This window comes from Protomyctophum parallelum (genome assembly GCF_964188405.1).
Source record: "Protomyctophum parallelum genome assembly, chromosome: 8".
Lineage (NCBI taxonomy): Eukaryota > Metazoa > Chordata > Actinopteri > Myctophiformes > Myctophidae > Protomyctophum > Protomyctophum parallelum.
This window is the reverse complement of record NC_139703.1, coordinates 34,817,980-34,845,234: the sequence shown is the minus strand read 5'-3', so window position 1 is coordinate 34,845,234 and position 27,255 is coordinate 34,817,980. Positions and strand designations below refer to the sequence as shown.

Below are 27,255 nucleotides of genomic sequence, written 5' to 3'. Positions count from 1 at the left end.
CAAGCATCAGCATTCTACGTAAAAAGGCATGCAGCGTTGGCACTGTTTCAATGGAAGTTGTTGGCTGATGAATATTTCAGGAAACCCAGAGATTGCCTGCCTGTGTGTGTGTGTGTGTGTGTGTGTGTGTGTGTGTGTGTGTGTGTGTGTGTGTGTGTGTGTACAGTATGTGATGCGCTGCAAACACGTGCTTAGCGGTGTGAACTCTAAGCAGTCCCTAAGCCATGTAGAAACCTCTCAGCTCAATGCATTATTCAGGAGCGAGCAGAGCGAGACTGAGGGGCAAAGCCAGTTTGAGAAAGAACGACAGAACGAGAGGAAACCGATAACATTAGTGTTAGCGCCGGGGACTCAAGGAAGTTCTTTAGGAAAAGAGAGAGCTCAAGAAAATATCTTTTTATATAAATATATATAGCTCTCTGTCTGCCGAGCAATCTCCGTTCCTACTCTCACCTATGGTCATGAAGTGTGGGGTCATGACCGAAAGAATAAGGTGGCGAATACAAGCGGCCAACATGAGTTTTCTCAGACGGGTGGCTGGCTTCTCCCTTAGAGATAGGGTGAGAGTCTCCTTAGCATGGAAAGGAGCCATCTTATAGGTTGTTCGGGCATCTGGTTAGGATGCCTCTCGGGCGTCTCCCTAGGGAGGTCCTCGATGCACGTCCCACTGGGAGGAGACCCCGGGACAGACCTAGGCGCAGATGGAGGGATTAGATCGACTCACTGACTTTGGAACGTCTCGGGATCCCCCAGGAGGAAGTCACTAATGTTGCTCTGGAGAGGGAAGTCTGGAGCTCTCTGGTGGAGCTGTTGCCCCCGCGACCCGACTACGGATAAGCGGTTGAAGATGGATGGATGGATGGATGTATATATATATATTTATATATATATATATATATATATATATATATATATATATATATATACCGGGTATATATATATCTTTTTCTTTACCTGAGGCCGATTCTACTTTATGCCTTTTATATCGGTGGTTCTAAATTCAATTTCAATTCAAAGGAGCTTAAATTAGCATGGAAAAAACATATTTACGTGGCCAAACCAAGTGTCAAAATATAAGTACAAAATATACAGTAAGTAAATTTTTTAACTGAATGTTCAAAAATTTACAAGCTCGCAGCGTGGGACGAAGTGACGCTCTGTGAACTACATCTGCTTTTTTGGAATAACCACCTTTAAAATCTAAAATGACACGGATGCTTTCCTGCTTTTAATAGGTTTTAAAGGATGGCTTTAACCCATTCAGGACGGGAACCGCTTTTGGTGTTTTAAGCATTATGTTATACTTTAGCTATTGAAAAATAGAAGATCTACAAGCTCATAGAGCGGCACCAGCACTATAAGCTTGTAGATCTGCTTTTTCTTTGTGAAAATGTGGCGCGAATCTTTGAATATATATTCTTTCAGAGCGAACATTTTTAACTACAATCTTTGCTTCTGGGGGAGGTCCCTGGAACAACATATTTACAGATGGGGGTCGGCGACCAAATACAGATAATTCTGGGGGTCCTTGACATGAAAAAGGTTGAGCACCACTGAAATACAGTAGAAACATGGGCTTTTCAGAAAACTGTCGTGATTTAGAAGACCCCCCCCCCCCGAGACCAAAGATGCCACAAAATGTAATTACTCCTACTACTGTGCAATGGAAACAAAAAATAAATAAATAAATAATGATAGTAATAATAATAATGATTAAACCATGCCCTTAACCAAATCTGCAATACCAGACCAAATCTCAATGTTTTCCTCTTTTGCACCATGCAATCTTGCTGTACACATTTCTAGATAAATGATAAACAATAAGTATGTTATATAAATTCTGGGAATGGGTACTTGAACAGCTAAAGCCATACGGCCCGCCCCCACATTTCCCATACTCAAGGCTGTGATGTCAGGACTCAGGGGTGGATGAAGTCGACCCTGGCAACTCACTACTAGGTCTGGACAAACACACTACTAGGCACTACCTGGCAACTCACTACTAGGTCTGGACAAACACACTACTAGGCACTACCTGGCAACTCACTACTAGGTCTGGACAAACACACTACTAGGCACTACCTGGCAACTCACTACTAGGTCTGGACAAACACAGGGATACTGTGCTTTATATCAATGATATTAATCAAATTTCACATCAGTGTTGATTCCGTCGACTAAAACTAAAACAAAAAATGTTCATCTACTACCTTTTCTCACTGACGAAAACTAAATGGAAACTAAATGAAAACTAAGCTATGACGACTAAAACTATAAGACTAAATATATCGACGATTTTGTCAACAAATAAATTAAAAACTAGACTAAAATGTTAGGAAGGGACTAGTGGACAAGGGATCCAGTATAAGTCATTTTACACTTGCATGCTGAAAATAGCCGATCTACTGTACAAGCCGTTCTACAAGCCCACAACGCGTCGCAGCGTAGAACGGCTATTTTCAGCAAGTGTAAACTCAGTCATTACGACGGCACAACACATTCCAGGTGTCTAAAACGAAATTAAAACTATTCAAGAGACTATGACTAAAACTAAAATCAAAATTTGCTGCCAAAAACAATCATCATGCATATAGCAAATATATGTTTTAAATGCAAGATATTTACAATCAATGTGGGGGTTTAAATAAAAAAAAATACAAAAAAATACATTTAATTGGTAGATTTTTATTGAAAGAAATAGATATTATTTTCTTTCTTTTATAGGGAGGGGGGGGGGGTCACCTTTGTAGCCGATCTAGAAGACCACAACGACACATTGTGAGCTTTTAGATCTGCAATTTTCTGAAAATGTATAGGATGCCTGGGGTCAGTGTTGTTTTTAGCAGTATAGGATGCCTGGGGTCAGTGTTGTTTTTAGCAGTATAGGATGCCTGGGGTCAGTGTTGTTTTTGGCAGTATAGGATGCCTGGGGTCAGTGTTGTTTTTGGCAGTATAGGATGCCTGGGGTCGGTGTTGTTTTTAGCAGTATAGGATGCCTGGGGTCAGTGTTGTTTTTAGCAGTATAGGATGCCTGGGGTCAGTGTTGTTTTTAGCAGTATAGGATGCCTGGGGTCAGTGTTGTTTTTAGCAGTATAGGATGCCTGGGGTCAGTGTTGTTTTTGGCAGTATAGGATGCCTGGGGTCAGTGTTGTTTTTAGCAGTATAGGATGCCTGGGGTCAGTGTTGTTTTTAGCAGTATAGGATGCCTGGGGTCAGTGTTGTTTTTGGCAGTATAGGATGCCTGGGGTCAGTGTTGTTTTTAGCAGTATAGGATGCCTGGGGTCAGTGTTGTTTTTGGCAGTATAGGATGCCTGGGGTCAGTGTTGTTTTTGGCAGTATAGGATGCCTGGGGTCAGTGTTGTTTTTGGCAGTATAGGATGCCTGGGGTCAGTGTTGTTTTTGGCAGTATAGGATGCCTGGGGTCAGTGTTGTTTTTGGCAGTATAGGATGCCTGGGGTCAGTGTTGTTTTTGGCAGTATAGGATGCCTGGGGTCAGTGTTGTTTTTGGCAGCACATTTTTATTTTAGCTTTAGTCATAGTCTCTTTTTCATTTAGTTTCAGTCACATTTTAGTCAGTTTAGGAATGTTTTAGTGTTAGTCTAGCTTTAGTCGACTAAATATCATAAGATTTTAGTCGACTAAATCTACAGTTGATTTAGTCGACTAAAATGTATTTTGGTGGGCCTTGATGCCGTCGTAATGGCTGTTTTTACACTTGCTGAAAATAGCCGAGCTACAAGCTCACAACACGTCGCAGCGCGACGCGTTGTGAGCTTGTAGATCGGCTATTTTCAGCATGCAACCAAGTGTAAAATGACAATACCATTGAAGCACTACTGTTACAAGAACAACATGCAGATTCTGAGGAGAAACACTGGATTGTCATTTTTTTTTTACCCATTAATGGGTCAATACAATAATAAAATGACAATAACGGAACGGAATAAAACCTTCCTCTCCCACTGTTACCAATCTACTGTAAACACTGTATCTACCGCACGTAGGCACGCATGGCTGCAGTTCGGATCATAAATGACAAAAAGTGAGTCGCAAGTACGCGCACGCACACACACACACACACACACACACACACACACACAGTGATATGAGGCGAGGGACACACACACTCGCACACACCTTATCTTTCTCCTCACCCTATTATATCACTGCAACAGCTGCTGACTGGCAGCTTCCATAAAGTGGTGGTCAAAGGTTTGCCGTGTACACATACTGTACACATACTGTCTGTGTCTCATTAACACAAGAGTTTCACTTCTGTCTTCCAGGCAGCAGCTCCTCACAGAGTTTAAAGTATCAAGTAGAAATACTCTGTTACGGCCTGGGCCGTGGCTCAGCGGTCCAGGCACCTTGGTCCAGTCTGGCAGTGTGCCGCGGGTTCGACTCCCGATCCCGACGGCCTTGACTGCATGTCACCCCCCCCCCCCATCTCTCTCCCCATTTCCTGTCAGACTACTGTCTGTCCCTCCATAAAAATAAAAATAAATAAATAAAGGCGAAAGCCACAAAAAAAAACTCTGTTACAAGCTGTGTTGATTTTGGCGGCACATTTTGATTTTAGTTTTAGTCATAGTCTCTTGAATAGCTTTCATTTAGTTTTAGTCACATTTTAGTCACCTGGAATGTCTTGGTGTTGGTGTTTAGTCGACAGTCGATTTAGTCGACTAAAATGTGTTTTGGTGTCGTAATGGCTGATTATACACTTGCAGGAAACGTGAGCTTGGAAATCGGCTATTTTCATCATGCAACCAAGTGTAAAATTACTTCTACTGGATCTCTTGTCCACTATAGTCCCTTTGTAAAGTTGGCCGATTGGTCAAGGTTCCAAAACAAGAGATGCAAAGTTTATTTGGGGTGTTTTATATTCTCCCAAACGACTCCTCCTACAACAATTGCAGTTCAGCATGAATAGTGAAGGCCTTAAGAGCACAGTGCGGTCATCATATGGGCATACCGAACAATCCATGCCAAAACAATGGGAACATTTCCATCTTCTCAATCATCTTCTTCATGAAAAGTCCATAAAATACATTATGGACATTGGCAGGTCATAATGTACCACTCCGTGATTTACAAATGACCTGCACGGATCAATCACAACGGTAACCAATCTATGATGCACAAGAGGCTCTCCTACACACAGTGGCATAAGAGTGTCATTTCAGTTCGCATCTTTAACCCATCAAAGCGCCAGTGCTTAATGCAACGAATCCCTCCCAAGCTGAGCCACACTAGGATCGTCGGAAATGTCACGGGAGTACAGATCACTAATGAAAGAAGGGCGTCAAAGGAATATACTACCGAAAGCAGGAATAAACATCTGTTTTGGATAAGCAATTATCTGCAGAAAATATAGGTGAACGCCACACACATCAGAACTAGGTACATCCTACTGGGGCGACCCGGTATAGCTGAATGGTTAGGGCATATCATATGCCACATACAATTTAGGCATTTAGCAGACACTCTTAATCCAGAGCGACTTACATTAAGCAAGAACAAAAGCATGGCAATACATCACATACATAAAAAGTAGTTATCATGAAACACAATGAAGACAAAAACTATGAAAAAAGCAGACCCGTCTGAACTGAGCGGTGCTGTGTGTGTGTGTGTTGGCTAAACAGACATACATACATAGACATACACAGCCACACTGCTCAACAGTGCCACATTACGCTGACGAAGGCCCTTGGCCGAAACGCGTTCGTTGTGTTGCTGCTTGCAGCTTACCTTTCCCTTGTAAAGATGAAACAATAAAGTGCCTTAAAGGACTCCGTGAGTGCTGGTATTCTCCTTCTTCTGAAGTGGTTCCTGACCGTGCACCCGGTAAAATGTTCCAAGAGATTGAGTGAGACAGTGGAGTTGTGCGTGCTTCCCTCTTTCCACATTAGGTCACCCAGCAGCTGTCTGTACTTAAACATACATGGAGACATACAGTACATATGCATAGAGACATACACAGCTGTTCATTGGAGAGGTTAAGCACGGCTCAACAAGTAGGTGCAGATATTGGCCGATAAAAAACGATAGAAGCTAACAGAGTGATTGTTGGACGACGGACGCACTATGTGCTCTCAAAGTGAATGTGTATGGTATTAGGACACTGGACATCTCAAACTGAACGTGTATGGTATTAGGACACTGGACATCTCAAAGTGAATGTGTATGGTATTAGGACACTGGACATCTCAAAGTGAATGTGTATGGTATTAGGACACTGGACATCTCAAAGTGAATGTGTATGGCATTAGGACACTGGACATCTCAAAGTGAATGTGTATGGTATTAGGACACTGGACATCTCAAAGTGAATGTGTATGGTATTAGGACACTGGACATCTCAAAGTGAATGTGTATGGCATTAGGACACTGGACATCTCAAAGTGAACAGACTGAGGGGGAGGAGGAGGGGTCTGACACAGGAAACGAGGCACTGGGGAGTTCTTCCAGGGGAGACCTGCGGAGCTATGGAGCTGATTTAGTCGACTACATTTTATTTCGGCAGGCCTTGATGCTGTCTTAATGACTGTTTTTACAGTCATTACGACGTAGCCGATAGTATAAGCTGACAACGCGTCGCAACGCATTGCGAGCTTGCAGATCTGCTATTTTCAGCATGCAACCAAGTGTAAAATGACTTATACTGGATCTCTTGTCCACTAGTCCCTTCCTAACATTTTAACGGCGAATATTATAGTGATCCACAAGCTTGCAACGCACGACGTTGTGAGCTTGTAGATCGTCTATTATCGCCAACCACAGAGACGTTATAGGAGGTATAAGCGGTTAAGTGGTCAAACTCTTTCTAATTAGGAAAATATAATTAATTAATCTGGCATGAAAACAATTTTAGTCACCTGGAATGCTTTAGTGTTAGTCTAGTTTTAGTCTACTACATCTACAGTTGATTTAGTCGAGTAAAATGTATTTTGGCAGGCCTTGATGCCGTCCTAATGACTGATTTTACACTTGCTGAAAATAGCCGATCTACAAGCTCAACGCAGATCTACAAGCTCACAAAACGCAGCGCGATGCGATGTGTGCTTGTAGATCTGCTCATTTCACCATGCAACCAAGTGTAAAATGACTTATACTGAATCTTGTCCACTAGTCCCTTCCTAACATTTTAGTCTAGTTTTTATTTGTTGACAAAATCGACAGTATATTTAGTCATAGTTTTAGTCATCATGGCTTCGTTTTTATTCAGTTTTTATGTCGTTTTTGTCAGTGAAAAAAGGTAGTCGACGAACATTTTTCGTCATAGTATTAGTCGACGAAAACAACACTGCTTGTAGGTCTGCTATTCTTAGCGCAAGACACACGTCACACGACAAAGTACGAATCGGGAGATAATCAGTACAAAAACATTATACCATGACCAGACAGTGGCCAAGTGGTTAGAGTGTCCACCCTGAACCTGGGAGGTTGGGTTTCGATCCCCGGCCGGGTCATACCAAATACTGTAAAAATGGGACCCAATGCCTCCCTGCTTGGCACTCAGCATCAAAGGGTTGGATTGGGGGGTCAAATCTACTAACCCAATGATTCGCGAGCGCAGCACGGCTGCAGCTCACCGCTCCTTTTTTTTTAAATATATATATTTTTTATCCCACGATTTTGTAACCCATTTTTCACCCCTGTGTCAATCATCTAATGTGATCCTGGGCTCTACACACCCTCCGCCAACCTGGGGAGAGCAACGGACTTGAACTCATGTTTCCTTCATGCCTGAGTGTCCAAGTTGCTCCTTTACACCTGACAGGGGGGAGTTTCCCTGGTTGGACGTAGCGCGTGGAAGGAACACGTTATTCCAACCAGTTCCTTTCCCCTCCATCAGGCGCCCCGGCTGGCCAGGGGGAGGCAGTTTAGAGACCAGGATTACTGCATGTTTTTTGTGAGGGTACCTACCCTAGGGGACACGGGAGAACATGCAAACTCCACACAGAAAGGCCCTTTCACCAACCCCGCCTTCGGGTATGGGCACTGATGACGTGGAGGAGGAAACACGCCACCAGCACCCACAGCGTCCCGAGCGGGAATCGAACCCAGGACCTTCTAGCTGTGAGGCGACAGCACTACCAACTGTGCCACCGTGCCCCTTCAGCTCACCGCTCCTTGGCTGCAGCTCACGGCTCCTTGGCTGCAGCTCACCGCTCCTTGGCTGCAGCTCACCGCTCCTTGGCTGCAGCCCCACCGCTCCTTGGCTGCAGCTCACCGCTCCTTGGCTGCAGCTCACCGCTCCTTGGCTGCGGCTCACCGCTCCTTGGCTGCAGCCCCAACGCTCCTTGGCTGCAGCTCACCGCTCCTTGGCTGCGGCTCACCGCTCCTTGGCTGCAGCTCACCGCTCCTTGGCTGCGGCTCACCGCTCCTTGGCTGCAGCTCACCGCTCCTTGGCTGCGGCTCACCGCTCCTTGGCTGCGGCTCACCGCTCCTTGGCTGCGGCTCACGGCTCCTTGGCTGAAGGTCACCGCTCCTTGGCTGCGGCTCACCGCTCCTTGGCTGAGGCTCACCGCTCCTTGGCTGCGGCTCACCACTCCTTGGCTGCGGCTCACCGCTCCTTGGCTGCAGCTCACCGCTCCTTGGATGCAGCTCACCGCTCCTTGGCTGCAGCTCACCGCTCCTTGGCTGCGGCTCACCGCTCCTTGGCTGCAGCTCACCACTCCTTGGCTGCAGCTCACCGCTCCTTGGCTGCGGCTCACCGCTCCTTGGCTGCGGCTCACCCCTCCTTGGCTGCAGCTCACCGCTCCTTGGCTGCGGCTCACCGCTCCTTGGCTGCAGCTCACCACTCCTTGGCTGCGGCTCACCGCTCCAAGAGATGGGTCAAATGCGGAGAACAAATTTCACTGCGGTAATGTGTGTGACAAATCAATCATACGACTTTGATCTTTGATGAACACGTTTTGCGGAGGGAGACCCAAAACTGGTTCCATCTTGTAGCTCATGTGAAACTACAAAATGTTAGTCAGTCTACACCTGTTGCCATTAAAAAAAAAAAAAAACACAACACCATTCCAACCCATCAAAGTCAACGGATAATCATTTCATTTTCTCTAAGTATATACAAATAATGGTTGAGGGAAACGAAATAAAGCCAAGGGGAACAGAAGATCACAAAGAACAAAACGACTAAAACACACACACACACACAGACACACGCACGCACACACACAGGCAATCGACCTCAGCACACCAGGAAAAACGCATCCAGATGTGCTCCTCATCTCCCAAGATCACCAACCCCCTCCTACACACGCGCACACACACACACACAGAGAGAATTGTGGGCCACACATGGGCTACATATTACAAAGAGTCACTCTTCAATGTCTCTTCTCTCCCCTCTGCCTTCATTCTCCAACTCACAAACATACAGTACATCACACACACACACACACACACACACACACACACACACACACACACACACACACACACACACACACACACACACACACACACACACACACACACACACACACACACACACACACACACACACACACACACACACACACACACACACACACACACACACACACACACACACACACACACACACAGTCTTTTAAGCCCCTCCTCTCCTCTATACTCCATGGCAGTGAGTCTGGTTGAGGCCCAAACGAAGGGGAGCTCTGGCACAAATATGTACGCGTGCACGTGCGCGCGCATGTGTGTGCTCGTGTGTGTGCTCGTGTGTGTGCACGCGCATCCTCCTCGAGTCCCAGACAGGAAGGAAGAGAGTGGGCCGGCCCGGCCGCGCAGCTACAGAACTCCGGTATTGTTTTTTCTCCTTTTTCCCCCTCTTTTCCATCAGCCTCTGAGCTCGGCGCTTAAAGAAACAGACATCAATAATGAATGACAGCTCCTCTGGCCCGGCGTGACGTCGTCTGCAATATGACTCACTTATGATTCATTTGCATTCAGACGTCTAAGTATATAACCCAGTCTCCTCACAGAGCAGTCAAATATATACCCCAGTCTCCTCACAGAGCAGTCAAATATATACCCCAGTCTCCTCACAGAGCAGTCAAATATATACCCCAGTCTCCTCACAGAGCAGTCAAATATATACCCCAGTCTCCTCACAGAGCAGTCAAATATATACCCCAGTCTCCTCACAGAGCAGTCAAATATATACCCCAGTCTCCTCACAGAGCAGTCAAATTAATTCGATATTTTTAAGCATTTTCAACCTGGCGTTCCTATTCTGGGCATGGCCTTATACCGGGTAGGAATGTTTTTAAAATGTTGGATAAAACAAAATAGCAGATCTACAAGCTCACACATCGGCAACACTATAAGGCGGTGGTTAGACTTGAAAGTGGTTAGACTTGTTCATTTTACCGGTCTAGCTCAAACTCTCTCTGCGAGAAATTAACTATAAAGTCTTCTGAAAGTGAAAGGAAGATGGTTAGAGCCAGTGGTGGAAAAAGTACTCAATTGTTTTATTCAGTAAAAGTACCAATACTGCAATTTACTACTTCGTTACAAGTAAAAGTACATAATTGAAAATGTACTTGAGTAAAAGTACTACATGGAAACTAAATGAACTAGAGTAAAATGTCAGGAAGGGACTAGTGGAGATCCAGTATAAGTAAAACACAAGTCATTTTACACTTGATTGCATGCTGAAAATAGCAGATCTTGTGAGCTTGTAGATCTGCTATTTTCAGCAAGTGTAAAATCAGCCATTCTGACGGCATCAAAGTCCGCCAAAACACATTTTAGTCGACTAAATCACCTGTCGATTTAGTCGACTAAAACTAGACTTAACACAAAAACATTCCAGGTGACTAAAATGTGACAAAAAAACGAAGTGAAAACTATTCGAGAGACTGACTAAAACTAAAATAGAAATTTGCTGCCAAAAACAACTTATTACGACGAGCTGCTGTGTGGAATGAACGACACGGAGGAACTGAATCTTCTTTTGTGGAGGACAATAAAGTCAGTCAGGGATTCTCAGGCGGCTACTCCGGCTCGGCAAGGCCCAATGAGAAAGAAGGGGGGAGGCAGGGCCCAATCAGAGGGGGGGGGGGGACGGGACGACGACAGCCTCTTAGACGGAACGCGGTGAGATCACCAAATTGGCAACGACTATGAAAACAAATCTCGCTCACACAAATACCAGACATGCGCGCTCCCGCTGACACACACACACACACACACACACACACACACACACACACACACACACACACACACACACACACACACACACAAGCACACACACACAGGAAAATAAAGAAGAAAACTAAAAAAGAGGAACCATAATCCGGTTAGTGAACCAGTAAATGTCAGAGGTCATGAGGGTGAGAAGGATTTTAATATAAAAGCTCAACATCATAACTCCTTAAGATACAAAAGCTTTCAATAGACTATATGTCATACAAACAAGTGTCCATAACATAACACAACATTCTGCACATTCAAGCATAGATACTGTACACAAAGTCACGCCTTTGCAAGCAGAGGAACCGTGATTAAAACTTTACAAGTGTGTTATCACTGATGCCAGTCTGTGGACAGGAGGGCCTCGTCCCGTCACCACATGCAGAGAGACGTGCACACATAGACATGCCCTTTTACCTGTCTGTAAAACAACTGCCCTCTCCAGACCACGAATGCATGTTTACTATGGTGAAAGAAAATCAAATGCCACTCCTCTACTTTCCATGCCATATATACCGGAAGAATTGCTTTTTTCCCGAAGTCTCCTGTACTTGAACACAGTATTTTGCGTTGTGAGCTTGTAGATCTGCTATTTTTGTCCAAAAGTGCCCTCTTACGGGATTTCAGCCCCTGCCTCTCTCATGCACCCGACTGGATGTGTGACTAAGGCTCGGATCGGCTGCTTTTGACAGCATGGCTCCTTTTCACTGACGACAGCAGGCCGGCGACTGATAACGTATCCTGGGGACAATGAATTCGGGGGAAGTAAATGTTGGATTTAGTTTTAATAGCCAAATGGAAAAAAAGCTTGTCTCTTAAAACTACTGAGCGGCCGGCGATGACCTCAACATGTTGTTGATAACAGCGTGATACGAGTTACAATTCCTTTCCCGGCCTGAATGCGAACCGTGTGGCACTACACAGTCCCCAGAATAATGCCTGAATCCCATGCTAGAAGGCTTTCTTACCTTTATTTGTAGTTGTTACGTCCCCACCAAAGTTATTGGCACAAATGAATACTTGACACAGGCAAAAAGACAAGAACCAATTTCACACCAAGTTAGACACAAGCACACACTGACACACGCACGCTTGTAGACAGCAACTAGTGTCGATAGATCCTTTGTCGGCAGAAAAGACGCTCCACTGCACTCCTTGTATCATCAAAACACAATACATTACTAGTAGCACTCTTGACTGCTATGCAGGTGTGTGTGTGTGTGTGTGTGTGTGTGTGTGTGTGTGTGTGTGTGTGTGTGTGTGTGTGTGTATGTATGTATGTGTGTATGTATGAGTGTGTATGTGTGTATTCTTCCTATAATATAGGAAGAAAACCTTTTGACCCGAGACCAGATCTCTGTGTCAATACGCTGATCTCTGAGCTGGCTGCTCATTTCAAGATGTCTAAACTAGATGTTCCCATTCCCATCACAGAGGAGGTGCCCTGTGATGTCTGCTCTGACACCAAGATTAAAGCTGTGAAGAGCTGCCTAACATGTGTGGCCTCTTATTGTTATCGTAAAGTTGCAGCCTTGAAGACGCACAAGTTAGTCGACCCTGTAAAACTGGAGGACAGGCTGTGTAAAGAACACGGCAGGATGCTGGAGCTATTCTGTAGAAGAGACCAAGAGTACATTTGCATTACATGTTCGAAGACAGAACGTAAAGATCACAACACGGTCCTGATAGAGGTAGAGTACAAAGAGAAGCGTCTGCAGCTGGACGAGAAAAGGGCTGAGCTAGAGAAGATGAACTGGGAGCTACAGGAAAAGATTCAGCAGTTCAGAGTCACAGTAGAGAAGAACAATATAATGGCAGAGAATGAAAAAGCAGACACCGTTCAGGTCTGCTCTGCTCTGGTGTCTTTCAGTAAGAGAACAGAGGCTGAGCTCATCGAGGTGATAGAGTTGAAGTCCCGATCGGCAACGCGCAAGGCCGAGGGCCTCATCAGAAAGCTGGAGGAAGAGGTCACTGAGCTCCAGAGGAAAAGCACTGAGCTGGAGCAGCTCTCGCACACCGAGGACCACCTCCACCTTCTGCAGAGCTTCCCGTCTCGCTATGGAGTAGAACACCTGAGCTGTTTGAGTGACGTTAAGCTGTCCTGTGAGGTGAGTGTGAAGAATATACACACAGCTATCGCTCAGCTGCAGGAGACACTGGATGGAGAAATGGAGAAGCTCCCCGAGGTCATGCTGAAGAAGATCCGGCAGCAGCATGCAGTAGATGTGACTCTGGACCCTGACACAGCGCACCCCAAACTCGTCCTGTCTTTGGACGGGAAGCAAGTGAACGTGAAGAAGATTCTTCCTGACAAGTCAGAGAGATTTGAAACAAGTCTTCACTTGTGGTTTTGACTTGATACTGTTGGTCATATCGGTTCATATCGGTACTATCGACAAATATCACTGTGTGATCATTTATTGTTTTTTTATTGATTCAGTGAGATCACTGTCCAGATCACCGTCTGTTTAGCTCTCCGTTGTGTAGGCTCATCCAGAGCCATCTAATAGAAGAGTTGCGACATTGAGGGGGAAGAAACCGAGCACTGGTGATGCAGCCTGGATAGAGAGGGACAAGCTGGGGTTGGAAATACATTGTTTTCAACGAGGGCGGCGCAAATAAGAGCTATTTTAAGCATGTGTGCAACATGACAACTGTTTTAAAGTATTTTACAGTAACAACTAAAGTCTCTGTAATGTTTATGTACGATTACTACAACAAAACAATCTAAAATAAAGGGATATAAGATCATTAAAGCTGGGCTGTTGCCCGAGTCCAATGCATTTCTGCCTACTTCCGGTCCAGGACTTCCGGTCCCCACGCTCAATAGCAGTCTATGTAGGAGAGCCGCCATTGGACTGAAGCCCCATGAAGTGACCAATAGAAGTCTATGTAGGAGAGCCGCCATTGGACTGAAGCCCCATGAAGTGACCAATAGAAGTCTAGGAGAGCCGCCATTGGACTGAAGCCCCATGAAGTGAACACAGTTTGCGTAACTCTGTCTATATCTAAGGCTCTGGGCTCGTCTAGGCCAGTGGTTCTAAACCTGTGGGTCGGGACCCCCAGAGGGGTCCTCACATGATTTGAGGGGGGTCCACAGATGACAGTGACCATGACCATTTATTAACCGTCTTCCTGCCATTGCCGAAGCCCTTCGGCAATTGAAGCATTAATTTGATATTAACGCTTGCTGCCATTGCCGAAGCCCTTCGGCAATTGCTCTTTTATAGTGCTTATGATTGATCAAGCCATAATGCTACTCACGTTAGCCGGTTAGCTAGCACTGTTGTTAGCACTGCACTGGATCGTTCATATTAATTCACCGTCGCCATAAGAATCCATTCTATCCGTTTCTTTCAATCGCCTGTATCTCCTATTCCTTGTCCCAGATGGCATTTTTGGTCAAAACAGCGTTTCTTTGACGGCACGAGCCGACGTTGTGGAGTGCTAAAATGTACCGGCATGATTCGATCATGTAAACAAAGGTTGTCTTGGCAACGTAAAGCTGGCAGGGATAAGCTCACTTCCGGTTGAGGCAAAATGTGGCTTTTCAAAATAAGAGCTCAAATTAAAAAAATGCTGGCATGAATTAGGTCCTAATTTCTCAATAAATGGCAGCAGTAAAAGGGTTAAGGACTTTCAATACCTTTTTAGCACATCAAAAAAAGAAAGAAAGAAAAGACAAAAACCATTACTGCATCAAAAGTAATCAACAAGCTTATTACTACAGTAAATAGCCGATCTACAAGCTCACAAAGCCTCACATTGCGAGGCGTTGTGAGCTTGTAGATCAGCTATTTTCAAAAAATAAATAATAATAATCTCAACTAAACTCCTACAAGGCCATGGTCCGTCAGTGAAAAGGTTCCGCTCTGCCCACTTCAATGTTAACCAACATTTTAAAACCCATTTCCTTTCTCAGAATTTTTTTTCCCAGCTTGAGGTTTTTGTATCAAAACGGCAATTGTGGTTCCAATAGAGCACTGAAGTCTGACGTCAATATCGGTAGAGGGCGCAAATCCACAGGTTCATGTACTTTTTATTTGCATTGTAATCCCCATAGGGGGATCTTAGATCACCTCATATAAGGACTGTGTTTGAAAAATAAACAAATCATCCAGTCACTCATATGGATATGAAGAATCAACTGACTGAGAGAAAACGCTATTGTTACTGCTACTGAATTAGTTACATTTTCGCTAGAAACAGACTGCATCATATATGAGTGACTGACTGTCATAAACGATACAGAGACACCTCCCTGACAATAACACAGAGACAGCTTGTTTATTTTTGGACCACAATGCTTATAGTAGACGATTTTAAGATGAGCCCATGTTGTTCTCAATAGAGAAATTACTTCCGTGAACCAGGGGAAACCAGGGGATGAGCGAGTGACACCAGGACTTTGGCGCTCTATAGTATCGCTCAGTGCAGTGTCTCTACAGCCATAACACAACACCTTGTATCAAGTGGCTGTGTGTGGTCCTTAATCCCTGCTCTGTAGATGGAGGCCCATCTTCATCTGCTGCTCCATGCATTCCTTCAGCTTGTCCTCCGTCAGAGTCAGCCTCTGCTCCAGGATAGACACGGTCTGGAAGGATGGAGAGAGAGACACAGAGAGAGAGAGAGAGAGAGAGAGAGAGAGAGGATGTAGGGTTAATGATCGAGGAGGCAAGGAGAGGAAGGAGTAAAAGACAGAAGAGCAGAGGGGATTAAGAGAGGAGAGAGAGGGAAGGAAAGAAGGAAGCCAACGGGGTAGGTACTGTCTGTCTGTCTATATACAGTAAGACATATACTGTATATGGTATAAAACCAGAGGATACTATACTACACCAAGGTCTCTTGTGGAAGTTCACACTGCGTGACTTAATGTCAGTGGTGGAAAGTAACTAAGTATTTTTACTTAAGTATTGTACTTAAGTACAATTTTGAGATTATTTGCAATTTCCAGTACTTGTACTACATCTCGGAGCCAACATTTGTACTTTTACTCGACTACAATTATTTGAAAACATTAGTTACTAGTTACTTTATCTATTTTAATTTTGATTAGAAAACATACATTAACCATTTCGGCCATTTGAAAATAGCCGATCTACAAGCTCACAATGCGTCGCAGACTCGCAACGCAACGCATTGTGAGCTTGTAGATCGGCTATTTTCAATAGATTTTCTACATTTTTTTTATTTGTGAAATGTGACATTCTGCAATATGAATACTTTTTACTTTTAGTACTTTAAGTACATTTTGATGCCGATACTTTTCTACTTTTGCACAGTTCTAAATTGCAGTATTGGTACTTTTACTTAAGCATTGAGTACTTTTTCCACCACTGCTTAATGTTCAGAAGTGCCAGTCAACATTCTATTATTAGAGTGAGTCTTATAGGTTCTGTGGAGGTCAAGCAGTTCCTTGTGAGAATGAGTACACGCACAAAGAGCCACCATTATTCTTTCTGCGTCCCACGGCCTTTATAATTCATTTTAGATTGTGTGATGATGCCTTTAAACAGCATAATGATATTATAGTCTTTTTGTTCTACCTTTTTTTTTAAGGTTTCGGTACAGAAAAGGTAATTGCTGGGTTGACCCCCGCCCCCCCCGCCCCTGACTTTATGCATTTGATGTGGACACCCACAAATGGTTGAAAAGCAGCAGGGTTTCTGGGCACTGTTCCTGAGGGGAGGTGTGGCCACTCAGCCTGCGTATTTGGGAAGGTCATGTTTATCTATGGAGGATACAACCAGCTGACTACTAATGACATGTACAAGTTGGACAAGTTGATTTGCTGATGTAATGGTGATGTAAAACAAACGGTGCCACAAGTCACTGCCGACACAAACATTAAATGCCATTAACAATAAAGGGATAATATGACGTAATGAGTTACATTATGATGTCAATTTTCCCTTCACTGTCAATGGCGTTTACAAAACAAACATTGAACTAAAGACAAACATTAAACCCGTGTATAGGAGGGGCTTGCGCACCTCAAAACACAGGAACACAGCTCATTGCTCAGGCAGATGGATGAGACCTGACCATATTTAGTCGTGTATTTATAAAATATACGACAAGAAAAACAGGACAGACATACAATGCTCATAAATACAGAACGCACTACCGAAGAAGATCAAAGGGAGAACAGGAACGTCTAGTAACGCAACCAATAAAGACCAATAAATAGAAAACTAAGCATTGAAATTGTACTTTACATACTTTATACTGTATTGTTACTAAACTAAAAATAATCAATGAATTGAAACAAAAATAAAAACAATAAATTATTAATGCAACTCAATTTAAAATTTAAAAAACTACATAAAAATGCGCAGGAGGGGGGGGGGGGGGGGCACGTGACTTCATTAAAACAGCCCCACTATAGTAGAAAAGGAAATCCACAGCACACCACTGCGCACGTACACACGCACGCACGCACGCAGGTTAGAGAGGTAGTGTGTTGGTGGGTGGTGTATTTTTCTGGGTCATCAAACTGTGATAACCATCTACTTCTGTTTCATGCTGCAGGGGGGAGAGAGAGAGAGAGAGAGAGAGAGAGAGAGAGAGAGAGAGAGAGAGGGAGGGTTTCCATTTCCTTTTTTCCCGCCCCTCCTCGCCCCAGCCTTATCTCTGTTTTCAAGATCAATACTACCCTGTTTATCTTGCCAACTTGATATGGCTATCCAGTATCCATCCAGTCCTCCTCGCTGATGCTGTGTCTGTGTGCGTGCACTCACGCACGCACGCACTTGTTCTCTGAGCAGAGGGGAACTTCATACGGGCCTATATAGCTTTCATCTAGAGTAGAAACCAAAGCGTTATTATTCTCCTAAAAATAGACATTGCTGTATGTATATATATATATATATATATATATATATATATATATATATATATTCTTTCTTCTCTAGAGCACATCCTATACGCTCCATCGCCCCCGAGGCATTACTGGGCTGAATGTGATGGCTGTGCTGTGACCAGTAATATGTATGTAATGATGTGTGAATATTTGTCAAATTGTCTCAAAAACATAAGAAAGAGAAACAAAAGTGAAAATAGACGATCTACAAGTTTACTGTTTTCACAGTATGTATCAAACTGTTTCAATTCCAAGTGCTTCTCAGGGTGGTGTGTGTGTGTGTGGGGGGGGGGGGGGAGGGGGGGGGGGTGATGTGAACATGTGAGGGTACCTATCCTAGGGGACACGGGGAGAACATGTGAGGGTACCTACCCTAGGGGACACGGGGAGAACATGTGAGGGTACCTACCCTAGGGGACACGGGGAGAACATGTGAGGGTACCTACCCTAGGGGACACGAGGAGAACATGTGAGGGTACCTACCCTAGGGGACACGGGGAGAACATGAGGAGAACATGTGAGGGTACCTACCCTAGGGGACACGAGGAGAACATGTGAGGGTACCTAACCTAGGGGACACGGGGAGAACATGAGGAGAACATGTGAGGGTACCTACCCTAGGGGACACGAGGAGAACATGTGAGGGTACCTACCCTAGGGGACATGAGGAGAACATGTGAGGGTACCTACCCTAGGGGACACGGGGAGAACATGTGAGGGTACCTACCCTAGGGGACACGGAGAGAACATGTGAGGGTACCTACCCTAGGGGACACGAGGAGAACATGTGAGGGTACCTACCTATAGGGGACACGGGGAGAACATGTGAGGGTACCTACCCTAGGGGACACGGGGAGAACATGTGAGGGTACCTACCCTAGGGGACACGGGGAGAACATGTGAGGGTACCTACCCTAGGGGACACGAGGAGAACATGTGAGGGTACCTAGTACTACCCTAGTGAGCATTGCAAAATCGAAATGGTCAAACCTGCTGTCTCGCGAACCAACAGGAGGTTACTTCCAAATGACTGCAAAGCTGACATTTTTCTTTTTAGCGGAGCGGGGGTTAAAGAAAATAGCCATGCTGAGCCTTCCCTCTAATCATACAAATGGGTTTAATCCCTGTGGAAATAAAAACAAACGAGTGAAGCCTTTCGTTAAGCTGAACTTCTTTCCTTTCACTTTCTCCTAATGTTTCTTACAGCTGCCTGTAGTTATAGTTGCTGTAATGGGCTTTTACAGACCAGCTGGTCTCGTTTCAGATCTATTCCGGTACGCTACCAAGTTAACACACACACACACACGCACACACACGCACCGACACACCCGCACGCACCGACACGCACACACACACACACACACACACACACACACACACACACACACACACACACACACACACACACACACACACACACACACACACACACACACACACACACACACACACACACACACACACACACACACACAGAGTATTTTGGTGCAAAGCGTGCCCTGTCCTCTCTGGGCCAAGTGGTTTTGGGGGAATTACAGAGCAGGCCCTGCATGGTTGTGTACCGTGTGCCATTCTGTTCTGGCGAAACTCCATCTCACAGTGCTGAAGCATGTAACTCCATCTCACAGTGCTGAAGCATGTATAACTCCATCTCAGTGCTGAAGCATGTATAACTTCATCTCACAGTGCTGAAGCATGTAACTCCATCTCACAGTGCTGAAGCATGTATAACTTCCTCTCACAGTGCTGAATCATGTAACTCCATCTCACATTGCTGAAGCATGTATAACTTCATCTCACAGTGCTGAAGCATGTGTAACTTCACCTCACAGTGCTGAAGCATGTATAACTTCATCTCACAGTGCTGAAGCATGTAACTCCATCTCACAGTGCTGAAGCATGTAACTCCATCTCAGTGCTGAAGCATGTAACTCCATCTCACAGTGCTGAAGCATGTGTAACTCCATCTCAGTGCTGAAGCATGTATAACTTCATCTCACAGTGCTGAAGCATGTAACTTCATCTCACAGTGCTGAAGCATGTGTAACTCCATCTCACAGTGCTGAAGCATGTAACTCCATCTCACATTGCTGAAGCATGTATAACTTCATCTCAGTGCTGAAGCATGTAACTCCATCTCACAGTGCTGAAGCATGTAACTCCATCTCACAGTGCTGAAGCATGTAACTCCATCTCAGTGCTGAAGCATGTAACTCCATCACAGTGCTGAAGCATGTAACTCCATCTCAGTGCTGAAGCATGTAACTCCATCTCACAGTGCTGAAGCATGTATAACTTCATCTCACAGTGCTGAAGCATGTAACTCCTTCTCAGTGCTGAAGCATGTATAACTTCATCTCAGTGCTGAAGCATGTATAACTTCATCTCACAGTGCTGAAGCATGTAACTCCATCTCGCAGTTCTGAAGCATGTATAACTCCATCTCACAGTTCTGAAGCATGTATAAATCCATCTCACAGTGCTGAAGCATGTATAACTCCATCTCACAGTGCTGAAGCATGTATAACTTCATCTCACAGTGCTGAAGCATGTATAAATCCATCTCAGTGCTGAAGCATGTAACTCCATCTCAGTGCTGAAGCATGTAACTCCATCTCAGTGCTGAAGCATGTAACTCCATCTCACAGTGCTGAAGCATGTAACTCCATCTCACAGTGCTGAAGCATGTAACTTCATCTCACAGTGCTGAAGCATGTATAACTCCATCTCACAGTGCTGAAGCATGTAACTCCATCTCACAGTGCTGAAGCATGTAACTCCATCTCACAGTGCTGAAGCATGTAACTCCATCTCACAGTGCTGAAGCATGTAACTCCATCTCACAGTGCTGAAGCATGTGTAACTTCATCTCAGTGCTGAAGCATGTGTAACTCCATCTCAGTGCTGAAGCATGTGTAACTTCATCTCACAGTGCTGAAGCATGTATAACTCCATCTCAGTGCTGAAGCATGTGTAACTTCATCTCAGTGCTGAAGCATGTAAATCCATCTCACAGTGCTGAAGCATGTATAACTCCATCTCACAGTGCTGAAGCATGTGTAACTTCATCTCAGTGCTGAAGCATGTAAATCCATCTCACAGTGCTGAAGCATGTATAACTTAATCTCAGTGCTGAAGCATGTATAACTTCATCTCACAGTGCTGAAGCATGTATAACTCCATCTCTCAGTGCTGAAGCATGTATAACTTCATCTCAGTGCTGAAGCATGTAACTCCATCTCAGTGCTGAAGCATGTATAACTTCATCTCAGTGCTGAAGCATGTATAACTTCATCTCAGTGCTGAAGCATGTAACTCCATCTCAGTGCTGAAGCATGTATAACTTCATCTCAGTGCTGAAGCATGTATAACTTCATCTCAGTGAAGCATGTATAACTTCATCTCAGTGAAGCATGTATAACTTCATCTCAGTGCTGAAGCATGTATAACTCCATCTCACAGTTCTGAAGCATGTATAACTCCATCTCACAGTGCTGAAGCATGTATAACTTCATCTCAGTGAAGCATGTATAACTTCATCTCAGTGCTGAAGCATGTAACTCCATCTCAGTGCTGAAGCATGTATAACTTCATCTCACAGTTCTGAAGCATGTATAACTTCATCTCACAGTGCTGAAGCATGTATAACTTCATCTCACAGTGCTGAAGCATGTATAACTCCATCTCACAGTGCTGAAGCATGTATAACTCCATCTCACAGTGCTGAAGCATGTATAACTCCATCTCAGTGCTGAAGCATGTAACTCCATCTCACAGTGCTGAAGCATGTATAACTCCATCTCACAGTGCTGAAGCATGTAACTCCATCTCACAGTGCTGAAGCATGTATAACTCCATCTCACAGTGCTGAAGCATGTATAACTTCATCTCACAGTGCTGAAGCATGTATAAATCCATCTCAGTGCTGAAGCATGTAACTTCATCTCAGTGCTGAAGCATGTAACTCCATCTCAGTGCTGAAGCATGTAACTCCATCTCACAGTGCTGAAGCATGTATAACTCCATCTCACAGTGCTGAAGCATGTAACTCCATCTCAGTGCTGAAGCATGTAACTCCATCTCACAGTGCTGAAGCATGTAACTCCATCTCACAGTGCTGAAGCATGTATAACTCCATCTCACAGTGCTGAAGCATGTAACTCCATCTCAGTGCTGAAGCATGTATAACTCCATCTCACAGTGCTGAAGCATGTAACTCCATCTCACAGTGCTGAAGCATGTATAACTCCATCTCACAGTGCTGAAGCATGTAACTCCATCTCAGTGCTGAAGCATGTAACTCCATCTCACAGTGCTGAAGCATGTAACTCCATCTCAGTGCTGAAGCATGTAACTCCATCTCACAGTGCTGAAGCATGTAACTCCATCGCACAGTGCTGAAGCATGTATAACTCCATCTCAGTGCTGAAGCATGTAACTCCATCTCAGTGCTGAAGCATGTAACTCCATCGCACAGTGCTGAAGCATGTAACTCCATCTCAGTGCTGAAGCATGTAACTTCATCTCAGTGCTGAAGCATGTGTAACTTCATCTCACAGTGCTGAAGCATGTGTAACTCCATCTCAGTGCTGAAGCATGTAACTTCATCTCAGTGCTGAAGCATGTGTAACTTCATCTCACAGTGCTGAAGCATGTGTAACTTCATCTCAGTGCTGAAGCATGTAAATCCATCTCACAGTGCTGAAGCATGTATAACTCCATCTCACAGTGCTGAAGCATGTATAACTTCATCTCAGTGCTGAAGCATGTATAACTCCATCTCAGTGCTGAAGCATGTATAACTTCATCTCACAGTGCTGAAGCATGTAACTTCATCTCAGTGCTGAAGCATGTAACTCCATCTCACAGTGCTGAAGCATGTAACTTCATCTCAGTGCTGAAGCATGTAACTTCATCTCACAGTGCTGAAGCATGTATAACTTCATCTCACAGTGCTGAAGCATGTAACTCCATCTCAGTGCTGAAGCATGTGTAACTTCATCTCACAGTGCTGAAGCATGTATAACTTCATCTCACAGTGCTGAAAGATGTGTAACTTCATCTCACAGTGCTGAAGCATGTATAACTTCATCTCACAGTGCTGAAGCATGTATAACTTCATCTCACAGTGCTGAAGCATGTATAACTTCATCTCACAGTGCTGAAAGATGTGTAACTTCATCTCACAGTGCTGAAGCATGTATAACTTCATCTCACAGTGCTGAAGCATGTATAACTTCATCTCACAGTGCTGAAGCATGTGTAACTTCACCTCACAGTGCTGAAGCATGTATAACTTCATCTCACAGTGCTGAAGCATGTATAACTTCATCTCACAGTGCTGAGTCACATAACAGAGTGGTGTAAACTAATGTCTTATGTGTGGTGGTGATGGTGGTGGAGGTGGAGGTGATGGTGGTGGAGGTGGTGGTGGTGGAGGTGGTGGTGGTGGTACAAGCACTGTCATCATGGCAGCTAGAATGACTTATGATTGACACAGAGAAGAGAGTGCATGATGGGGGGGATCGCTCATAATTGAGGGAGACATGAGGGATGGTTCATAACCAACGGCGACAGAGAGGGAGATGTTCATAATTAGGGCGGAAGGGGTGGAGAGATTATTAATCTGCGTGCGTGCATGCGCACATGCGTGCGTACGTGCAATCGTGAGAGAGAGACATTAGAGAGGGGGAAGTGCCCAACGCAGAAAACGTTGGCTTTGGAACCTGGGGGTCTGAATGCTGAATAATTAATGTGTTCCCTCGCAGCGTCTTTGAGTGTTGGGTCTACAACGAGCTGTAATGCTGAAGAATAATGGCCATCAGTGTTGTTTTTCGCAGCAAATTTAGATTTTAGCTTTAGCCCTAGTCTCAATTCAATAGTTTATTTAGTTTCAGTCACATTTTAGTCACCTGGAATGTTTTAGTGTTAGTCTAATTTTAGTCGACTAAATATCATAAGAATTTAGTCGACTAAATGGCTGTTTTTTAACTTGCTGAAAATAGCCGATCTACAAGCTCACAACGACGCGTTGTGTGCTTGTAGATCGGCTATTTTCAGCATGCAAACAAGTGTAAAAGTTTTTATTTGTTGACGAAATTGTCAGTATATTTAGTCTTATTTTTAGTCATCATATCTTAGTTTCCCTATAGTTTTCGTCAGTGAAAAAAGGTAGTCGACGAACATATTTCGTCTTAGTTTTAGTCGACGAAATCAACGATGGGGGGAACAAGAAGAAGAATCTGCAGGATTTTCACAGCAGAAATAAATAAATAGTGTTGTTTAAGGCCGGGGCCAAACCATCACCAGACGTTAATTTAAGACGCCATCTGAAGTATGATTTAAAAGAACAGGAACATGAGCAGCTTTTTAAGTCACAGTTTATCGAGAAATGTGAAATATTGAAAGGGTTCTGGGAAGAATATCAAAGGCATGTGACGTGACAGAAATGCGTTCAGCCTGCTGTATGTCTTTTTGGAACTAACGCACTAGAAGTTACTTTTTGTACTAAAGCATGTGCACAAGTATTTCAATCTGGGTAAATTAACAGTTCTACTTGCGAAACACGCGTTCCCCGCTATTTAATCCAATATTCTATGCTGCCGAGATCATTTTATTACCTTTAGAGCATACGCTGAAGTATTTGCAGCTTTCAACCACGAAAATCCGGCAAAATATTTGGTTGGTTTGTTATGATCAGAAGCACCAGCGGCCATGACAATGCGAATCAAAACCACAGTGCACAGCATGTTGTAGTCTACGGTCCGTCCACTTGCATTGGGCTCAATTTCCCAGAAGCCCTAGCAGCCCAGAGGATGACTTGATTTCCGGTTTCGTCATCATAACGCGACGGCCTCGTCACCAGGTCCGGGACAAATCCGCTGTTTCTTTTAAATAATTTTAAAACGGCGAATTAAACCCATTAAAGAGTTCTGTCAGAGTCACAAGTTATGCATGAGAGACAGTCATGTCGTGACTGCTATGACTTTGAGACTGATATTTGAAAGGGACCAAGCCCGAAGGTAACCTGACTCTGCCAGATGGGGGCGGTATTGGGTAACCATGTTCCCCAACACAGCAACCATCTGGGATCTCTCAGGGAGTTGAGCTAACACCGAACCGCTCCGTGGTTCGAAGCAATCAGCGTGAGCTAAGGGCGGGATATGTGCGAAACCGGATGTGAAGCTATATAGACACGTCAATATGATTGGTTGTGTTTGCACGCCCACAAGGTGATAGACAGACGGTCCCATCCAATCATCTACCAAGTATCTTGAAAAAAAGGAACAGCCCCGTCATCGAATTTGCTTCCGAGATCCCAGATCCCAATAAGCTGTGAAACAAATTTGTGTAGCAAGCTTCTTGGATCTGGCAGCGTCAGGTTAGCCCGAAGGGCCTGTGGTCCCTTATTGTATTTGTCTGTTTTTTCTTCTTCTCCTTCTTCCGCCAAAAGAGAAATGCTGTGGCACTTGGCAGAGAGTGAGAGATGATAAATGGATAGGACAAGAAATAATAATAATACAATTTTATTTGTATAGCACCTTTCCTGACATGAAATGCAGCTCAAAGTGCTTTACAGAGCAACGGAGAAAGAAAGAAAAGAAAAGCCAGGCATAAACATAAATAAATAGTAGCAGTAATGCAATACAGTGAGGACATGAATAACAAAAATTCACACCTGTGTTCTCTCTCTCTCTCTCTCTCTCTCTCTCTCTCTCTCTCTCTCTCGCAACAGTGCAGCACGTGCAGCACTATCTCTCTCTCTGTTTCTGGCACAACAGCGCCCCTACTGGTACTAATAGTCATACTGGTGCTCATTAACGTCACATAGGCGGACACATAGGTGAACCAACACATAGAGGTGAACACGGACATTGCTGTTCCTTGGAGTGGTTGCACCACTCAAAAATTAAAAGATCAATTGAAAGCAAGAGTGTAGAAGTGGGTCTTGAAATGACGACCCCCCCCCCCCCTGCCCCTTCATGAGATGAACTCGATTGTTTCCGATGCTCTCGTGCAAAACTCTGTCTCCGTTTCATCGCTTGGGTAAATAAAGCACGTAGTAAAGTCATGCACGTACTGTACTGTACAGAAGGGCTTTCTCTCTTTCATTCCCTCCCTTTCTTACCTCACCTATACAAACACACTTGAACACATACGTTCGTGCGTGTGCGTGTCTCTGTGTGTGCACGTGCCCCCTCGTGTGTGTGTGTGTGTGTGTGTGTGCACGTGCCCCCCCGTGCGTGTGTGTTGTACAGTAGAGTCTGTTCTACAAGCTCATTAAACATTTAGACCTACTACCGCTTACTGCTCAGACTGAGTATACATTCACACCACTCCACAGTGCGCACACGCACACACGCACATGCACACACACACACACACACACACACACACACACACACACACACACGCACACACACACTTCCATTATCTACTACCCCCATTCAGTCTTTTTCTCCCCCCCCCCCACACACACATATATCCTTCCATTATCTACGCCCCACCCACACACCCCACACACACATATATCCTTCCTTTTCGACATGTATTTGACCAATGAGAGACTTAATGTGAGCTTGCAGATCTGCTACTCATCATGGCAAGAGTTCATCTCTTGGGGGCACCAGGTGGCCTAGCGGTCCAGGCGCATCATGCCACATATAGGCTCTGACCTGACAGCGTGCCGCGTGTTCGAGTCCCGTTCACGACGACCTTTGCTGCGTGTCTCTCCCCTTATCCATCTACCTCTTTCCTGTCTGTAACTATAATAATAATAAAGCTTTATTTATATAGCACCTTTCAAGAACAAGGTAACTATCAATAAAGGCACAAAAGCCAAAAACACAGTGGAACAGTCGGTAGTGCTGTCGCCTCACAGCTAGAAGGTCCTGGGTTCGATTCCCGCTGGGGGCGCTGTGGGTGCTGGCGGCGTCCTCCGTGTCATCAGTGCCCATACCCGAGGCGGGGTTGGCGAAAGGGCCTTTCTGTGTGGAGTTTGCATGTTCTCCCCGTGTCCCCTAGGGTAGGTACCCTCACAAAAAACATGCATGGTCTCTAAACTACCTCCCCCTGGCCAGCCGGGGCACCTGATGGAGGGGAAAGGAACTGGTTGGAATAACGTGTTCCTTCCATGCGTTACGTCCAACCAGGGAAACTCCCCCCTGTCAGGTGTAAAGGAGCAACTTGGACACTCAGGC

General features: G+C 44.7%; 2 protein-coding genes across 2 annotated transcripts in view; one reads left to right on the top strand and one right to left on the bottom strand.

Moving 5' to 3' along the window:
• The window catches only part of adsl (adenylosuccinate lyase), a gene marked incomplete at both ends in the record, with an annotated part of 382,286 nt that overhangs the window by 77,478 nt on the left and 277,553 nt on the right, over positions 1-27,255 (top strand). The window lies entirely within an intron of this gene.
• poc1a (POC1 centriolar protein A) overlaps positions 15,348-27,255 on the bottom strand; it is a 58,226-nt gene continuing 46,318 nt past the window's right edge. Inside the window, exon 12 of the mRNA XM_083772210.1 lies at positions 15,348-15,787. Coding sequence (XP_083628336.1) covers positions 15,683-15,787 — 105 coding nt within the window. The 3' untranslated portion in view covers positions 15,348-15,682. The remainder of the gene's footprint in view (positions 15,788-27,255) is intronic.